The 7,731-nt window shown below is 37.2% G+C and overlaps 2 protein-coding genes across 2 annotated transcripts in view; one reads left to right on the forward strand and one right to left on the reverse strand.

Annotated features, from left to right (window-relative positions):
• Positions 1–1,892, forward strand: part of ANKDD1B (ankyrin repeat and death domain containing 1B) — a 34,164-nt gene extending 32,272 nt beyond the window's left edge. The window contains exons 14-15 of the mRNA XM_019472352.1: positions 321–452; positions 1,831–1,892. Of these exons, the coding sequence (XP_019327897.1) occupies positions 321–452; positions 1,831–1,892 (194 nt within the window). The remainder of the gene's footprint in view (positions 1–320; positions 453–1,830) is intronic.
• A 351-nt stretch (positions 1,893–2,243) lies between these two features.
• The window catches only part of POC5 (POC5 centriolar protein), a 26,285-nt gene continuing 20,797 nt past the window's right edge, over positions 2,244–7,731 (reverse strand). The window contains exons 8-11 of the mRNA XM_009280308.2: positions 6,348–6,466; positions 5,359–5,472; positions 4,301–4,477; positions 2,244–2,637 (exon numbers count right to left, since the gene is read on the reverse strand). Of these exons, the coding sequence (XP_009278583.1) occupies positions 2,488–2,637; positions 4,301–4,477; positions 5,359–5,472; positions 6,348–6,466 (560 nt within the window). The 3' untranslated portion in view covers positions 2,244–2,487. The remainder of the gene's footprint in view (positions 2,638–4,300; positions 4,478–5,358; positions 5,473–6,347; positions 6,467–7,731) is intronic.

A 7,731-nucleotide genomic window follows, 5' to 3' on the forward strand; every position in this document is an offset into this window, starting at 1 on the left:
CTATAGCACGCATTGTACTTGTTTACTATTACTCCAGGGTATATTTCCACATGTTGAGCAAAAATGAAAAGGAAAAAATTAGTTCTAAGATGTATTAGCTTTCTCCCCACCCTTTACAGTAGCCTTAGGATAAAACTAGAATTTTTGTTTGGTTTTTTTTTAATCTTTGTAAGTCTCAGTGTTCATTTTGTTTCTAGATGAGAAAGGAAATAAGAGTAAATGAGTAGGTTTTAAAACCTCTTGGAACTCTAAAAGTGCAAAAGCATAAAATACACTGTTTCCAGCATATGGAACAGACAAATGCTTTGTGTATTGCACAGGGAAAAAAAGTTATAAGGAACATGGAAACAGAATGTTGCTCATCTGGTTACACGGTACATTGCTGGCTCATCAGAATCCTGTCAAGCATATCTATGAAGATCTGGTGGAAGCAGGACTTCAGCCTTCAGCTGGTAAGTTGTGGTGTACAGAGCACATTACACCGTCCTCTGTGAGACCGCAATGTGGTGCTGAGGTCCCTGCTGGTGCTGGGAAGGTGTGACCCTGGCGGACAGTCTCTTCCGTTCTGGGAATCTGCCCTTGCTGGGGGGTGAGGTTGCTTGAAGAAGAGCATTTAAGTGAGACTTGATTTCTAAAAGGAAGATAAAAATGTGCAAACTTTGCCTCCCTCCTTTGCCCTGCAAACATGGTTAAAGTGTGACTGGCTATCCTTCAGTTAGATTAGTCTGACCTTGTAAAAAGTACAGCATGTCAAGCAAGCGTTTTCTCCTCTTCACAGAGAAGATCAGAGCTGCAAGTAGAACTGACATGGACTCCAGAAAATGTGCAATTTCATGAGTTCATCAATAAAACATGGCATATATGATGGAATTACATGCCAGATAGAAAGTGACTTTCAAATACAAATAATATCTTTTCTGGAAACAAAAACCTATTTTGAAATTGTACAACTTTTTCCAAGCTAGAAGAACTTGCACTGCTGAGATATTGGTTAGTTCTCTCTCATATGCTTGCTATACAATGATTTAAAGAATTTAAGAGTGAATGGCTGGCAATTTATGACTGTGCAGCTAAGCAGGACCCACCCCCTACAATTTCTACACCTGGCTTAACATTGATACACTAATTCTGTATCGGAACTGCAAATTAAGCTATTTTGTGTTTGACATGAAATGTAAATGAGATGTTTTCTACCTGAAAGAAATTAAATTTAATAAGTGAAAATTATGTGTATAAATCAACACTTCCAGAAATAGGTCTCATTTGGGATTCAGGTTTTTATAAAGTCTTGCTAGCATTATAGTGTTCCTGTCTGAAGTGGGCTTTTCCTCTTGTTTAATTAGTGCTAGGGGTAGGACAAGTCTTTCTTCTTCAGCATTTGATTTGTGTAGTGAAAATACACAAAAATGTCATGTGTGGCTGGCTGCAGAATTTTTTTTATCATGGCATAACGTTGTATACATACTCAGAAAAGAACATTTGATATTTAATACTTAACATATTTAGCAATTTACCTATTTCTTGTTCATGTCTTGAATTAATATTTGGTAGTGTCTTGCTGAACATGTTTAAAGGTTTTCTCATTATTGAGTATATTTCACATCTGAAAAATTATGTAAAATATCTATCTTTGTAGTCTTCTCTATAAGAAAATAGCAATAGTTTTATCATGTAACAGAAGGTTGAATTGCCTTGTCTACCTATATATAGCTAGCATTATTTTGTACTAAATCTTATTGTTTGTACTAAAAAAATTATGATCTCTATCTTAGTCTGAAGTCTGATGCCTAACGGCCCTCTTGTGTGCAACCTGTTTTGACATGGCTGCAGAGCATCACGGGAGTATGAAGAACAGACTGGTAAATCCTCAGGTTTTGGAATTAGGGATTTAAGATCACAAATTCTTAGATCCTGACAGGTATGCATCAAGTTCTGCAACATTAGCTTGGAAAACGAGAATGTTTAACAATGCGATGAACTTGGTACCTCACCTGGCCCAAGTCACACCCTGGGTGTGAAGGCTACCACCCTGTTACTCTTCATTTAAGTATGCTGTGGTAGGATATAATTAAAATGCATGCCAACTACATGTAGTTGCATAAGCAACTAAAAGCATATGTAACAAAAATAAACTTAACTTTCACTTAAAAGTAGATGTTAGTAACATTGGAACTAAACAAAGAGATTCAGACAAAAATCACATTCTATCCTTTATTTAAAAGTGTGCAAAAGAGTCCTTCAATAAAAAATGTTTATCTTAATAAAATAAGTTCTCAAATAGTTTGGAGGTAGAACAACATTTCAAGTTCTTTTTTTCCCCTCCAGATGTTTACTACAAAAGCACTTTTACTTTAAAATTTTTTTTTTTTTTAGAAAAGGGTAAAAACATGATACATACTTTAGGCCTTGTTACATCAAATCTCAAGACTGGGAAGAGGTTTAAATTGTACCTTGATAAAAACCCCCACCGGTGAGAAAGATATTCGCTCAGTCAACAACTTTTATTGACTGAACACTGGTATGAGTTTGGCCCTGAAGCATTCGCCCAACTTGTCCTGCAGGTCTCACAGTGGTGGAACCAGAAGAATGGAGCACAGTTCGAGGATATTTAGCAGCAATGGCTTGGGATATGGTTTGCTGAAAAGTAATCAAATACATCAAAACACTTAACGATACAAAAAAAGTCCCATTCAAATAGCTCTAAGTGAGCTGTGGTTTAAACAAAGATTTGCAATCCAGCAAACTGAAATATACTTCTGAAAAAAAAAAAAAGGGGGAGGGTTACTTCAACAGAATTTTTAAACAGTAATTTTTTTCCTTCCTTATCTGTAATATACTTTTTAGAACATAAAGTGCTAAACTTCCAATTAACTAGGTACCCTGAGCTTTTATGACCTCAATCTTATTTCAGGATTGGTTTGTTTGGTTTTTACCAAATTATTCAGAATTTTCCTCTGTAGTGCTAATTTAATGCCAACATTCCTTTTGAAGTTCAGTATTTGCTATGAGGAAGTCTCTGAAAGGTCTCTGGTCTCTGAAAGGAAAAGGTTTGCATTTATTTAACAACAATGGATTTTCTCCCCCAAAAACTAGCCACCTTACTGCAATAAACAGCAGTCATTCTGCTTTTAATCAAGGTAAACTCTCTCACCTGTCAGACTAATTAAAGAGAAATACTTCAATCTGACTGACTTCCACTTAGGCATTTATTTGCAGAAAGAGTATATTAAATATATCTCTGGGACTGTCACATTTATTACATTTTTAGAAGTCAGTCTTTGGTACAGTAGTGTACCAAAGACTTACTTACTTGTCATAGTACTTTACTTCACTTGTCACACTAGTCACACAATGTGAATCCAGAAATTGTTCTTAATGAAAGAAGTCTCACACCAAACCTCTAATCCCCTAAGGACATTCAATTTAAATATGAATTTCTGCTTAGGAGCCCAAATTCTTGAAAGCAATGTGCAGCCTGCCACAGGGCTCTGATTCACTGCAGGAAATGAGTGAAAGCAGAACATCCCTCACAGACAGTTACCAGTATCTCCAGCTCAAATTAAAGGATCTGATGTAGCTAGCTCTGCTTGTTCTGGCAGTATCACTGAAGAGAATCTGGACTTTCAGATAGCACAGAGGAAACTCAGATCCTATTTTACAGGTTAAAATATATATATATATATATATAAAAAAAAAATCTTCTATTGTTTCATACACCTCCAGTCAAAACCGTTTTTTGCTCAGATTGGTCTAAAAGTGTAGCAATGGCCTAGGCCATTTAGGCCACTGTTTACAGTTGTCTTTTACCTTGTGGGGAGGTAAGACTCAAAATACAACAGGCAGCAGGCTTGATGAATTTGCTTGTCTCCGGACAAGGGTTTTACTTTTTTCCCCAGTTATTTGCTACGCTCAGCCTGTCAGTCTAATCTATATCTCTACCAGTTCAGTCACTCTTCCTGCTATGTACTATGAAGCTTGTCTTTAAACTGTGGTTGCATGGTGATGACACCAAACATTGCTGTACCAACTGACCACTTCTATGAAGAGGAAGACTCACAGAAGAGCTGGCCATGAAAGAGACAGCCAAGACTACTATACCTGTGGAATAAGTACTACAGAAACAAAACAAATAGATTAAAGTGGCAATATTTACTCCCTCTCCTCACCAGTGCCTTCCACCCAGCCCAAAGACAGTACTGTTTGTTACTTTAGACAGGACCCAAATCTGAGCTTTGTCTAATATCTCTTTACAGTGGTCACTTTTCTTAACTACCAGATGTGTGGTAATAAGAACACTTACCTGAGTGACTGGATGATGTTTTTCAACAATGACTGAACTCATGGGTGGAGCAACTCCCATCACTGCTAAACTACCACAAATTCTGGCTTTTTGTCCCATATCAGCTCGGCCCGTGATTCGAGCAGTGATTGTTCTTCCTGCTTTCTGTTGAGCAGATGTTACTACTTTCGCCATGGGCTACAAATAAATTATTAGTTGGTAAAAAATTCTAAACATAGTATTTACAATGCTCTCGTATGTCTGCTTAGTTTTATAAGCCACATGCCTAAACGGAACATGGGATATTGCAGGTAATCTAGTTATGTTATACACAACTGAATTTGCTCCACCTAGTTGCAACCTGCTTTATTCCATCTTTTTCCACTCTGAGATAGTGTTTCAAGCAAGTGACTTCTATCCTGAGGGGAGTAAGGCTAATTTGACAAAAATTAAGCAGCATGGATAGCTTAGCTTTGCTCACTGGCTGTATACTCAAGTGACAGCTGCAGGCACTTCCATCACCCTGGAAAATCTTTCTAGCAGTGACATAGCAGATACAAAAAAGCTTCCATGCAGTAAAATGCTGCATCTTTCTCTGACAGCTAATACAGTAGCAAACTGTATTACATAGGAAAAAGAAAGGAGAGCAATGCAGAAGACAGTAGAGAAAAGTAAAAAGGACAGTTTAGCAACAAATACAGAAGAGGGAATGAGAAAGACATTTCAAACAGCAGGATGCTAAAGCAAAGCATATTCTTTCCAGAATAAAATGGTATCATATGAAACACCAATTGTTCCTGTTGCGCTATACTTAAGTGTACGTGCACTCTTCTATTCTTCATTTTGTCACACTTCCCTCTCCTCCCTCCAAAAATAATTTAAAACTGCTCCTAACATAAATGGGTCCCTGTAACGTTAATGAGCATTTGCAAGCTAGTGTCTTCACACAGCTATGTAAACTCTATGGCAGTTTCCTCAACTACATACTTGTGTTGCTCTGAAAAAATATGGAAATAACGATACCCAAACTAGTATTTGTTATAATTATGCCTTAAAAAAAGTTAATTTTAGCATGTTACCAGTTTTTGAGTTGATGCCACACCAGATCCTGCAGCTGTGCTAGTGACGATTACTGGAGAATCAGAATCTAGCCTGGTCTGAGAAGTGCTTGCATGACCCAGGTGGGTAGAAAACTGTAAATGAAACCAGAGTTTACAAAGAATGAGTGTAACTTTCTAGAAAATATAGTTTTACTCTTTAGGTAGTCATCTTTTTGACTATTCCAATTACCCTTCTAAATTTAACTTCTTTGCAGATATTTTATCTCTAGTTTTAGTGTTTTCTGGCTAATTTAAAAATACTTGTTTAAAAATCATAGAAACAGTGTGAATAACATTTGATACTATTAGAATGAAAAAAATCAGGAAGAGAAGCAAGCACATCTTCTCTGTTCTAACCTGTACTCTAGCATGAAATTGTTTTACAGTGGCAACATCTTCAGCATGACTCCAGGGCACGTCCAGAACATCCAAGCTACTAGATAATGATCTGGCTAAACTGACGTGACAGGACAATAAGCTGAGTTCCCTCAGTATCTATATATGTTACACTTTTTAAAAAGAAGCTTCAAGTCAAGCCAGCTTTTATTCTTTTCAGATTATATTAAGCTCAGTTTTTTTGCAAAAAAACTCAAAACAGCTTTTTTCCAGAAAGACCCTTAGAGAGCAAATTCTGCTTATTATAGTGACCATTAGTTTAACGCATTTTCACGAAAATAAAAAACAGAGCTTAATGAAAAGTATAGCAAGTCACAGCAGCTGTGCCCCAGTCACTTCATTTACACAATGCAGTCTGAACATACCCATAGGTTATGTGAATTGATGTTTTATACATATACATACACACTTCACAATGCAGTCTGAACATACCCATAGGTTTCTTTTTACACTTAGACTGTCTCCAAATTCCTTCTATTCATGGGCTATGGCATTTATCTTAAAAAAGCTCCAACCAAGGAGGCTCATTTTTCTCACTAGTGAATACAGTTTTGTTCCAGCTACATGCTTACCATGTCTTCCAGCTGAAGAGTAGTTGCTGGTGGAGGTGGTGGTGAGGGGGGATTATATTGCGAAGGAGGTAGCCTTCCTGCAACAATGGTACCATTATCATTTCTCCTGCTTCCTACATCTATTATTAGAAACACAAAGTAATGGGATCAGCACATAATCTAGCAAACCCTAAGGGGGAAAAAAGAGATAAGCCACAGTAAAAATTTTACTATTGCTTTGGGATTTCTGTATAATCTAATTAAAAGGATCAGCCTGTTCTTTATTAGTGTATATATGTATATAAACATTCCTGTATTTGACCCTTCTTTTCAGATGCTTGGAAATAATATTTTCTAAGGGGCTTGCTTCTGTGTTATGCCTCAACATCCCTGTGGCACTTGTCACGTACTTGTAGTGCAAAGAACTGAGGTTTTCTGTACTGCTTGCCAAAACTAAATCTAGTGTGCCAGAGCTGCTCTTAAGCTAAGGGCCAAAATCCAGTTCAGGTAGAGAGCAGTAAAACACAGAAACGCCACACTGGACTTGTGTGAGGGCGTAAGATCCTTAAGGGGGCTCACTGTCAGTAAAATAAAATTTATTTTAACTTTCCTGAGAATGTACTGCAATTTCAAGGAGCCATAGATCAGCATCTCATCTCCACGTACAATAGCTGGACACTGGCTACATCCCAGCTGTAGGGCTGGGACAATCAACAGGAGCCCTACATCCCTCGTCTCCCCCCACCAGCTGGGTAAGCCTGAGCTTGTGCAAAATCAATCCAGGATTCTTTTGTCTCGCAATGCAGGCATCCTGGGGAGGTCAGATCTGCAGACCTAAGCCCAGTATCTTTTCCAAGCAGTTTCAGCCTTTTCCTTTAGAATACAAACTTCCTTAAAGGAAGCAGAGAAAGGTATTCTTATTTACTCTTCTCTTTCTGAAGCAGCTGATGCTAGCAGCAGTTCCAGGACAAGGGAACTTTGCTCATTCCAGGGACTAGAGTGACACCATGTGGTAGTTGTGGGGTGGTTTTTTTTGTTTTTGTTTGTGGTTTTTTTTGTGGTTTTTTTTTTTTTTCCTCTTGAAGTAAGCAGGAAAAAATACAAGGAAGGTAGTTCAAATTGGTGGAATACTCAAAGATTTCAAGAGTGAAAGTATGCCAGAACATGCATTTTGTACATATATATCTATGTACACACACATTAAGCTTAAGCATAGACAGGACCAATGCATAGTTGCAGACCAATCAGATTTGATCTATGTTACTTAAAAAAGCAGTGCTAGGTTTTTTTTAAATAAAAAGGCATGAATTCTTGTGGCTTCAATGTTCCTTTAAATATATAAAGAGGTTAAGAATAATCTTAATATAATAATAATAATAATAATAATAATTTAAAAAATCATCTG

This window comes from Aptenodytes forsteri, unplaced genomic scaffold, assembly GCF_000699145.1.
Source record: "Aptenodytes forsteri isolate BGI_AS27 unplaced genomic scaffold, ASM69914v1 Scaffold387, whole genome shotgun sequence".
NCBI classification, from domain to species: Eukaryota; Metazoa; Chordata; class Aves; order Sphenisciformes; family Spheniscidae; genus Aptenodytes; species Aptenodytes forsteri.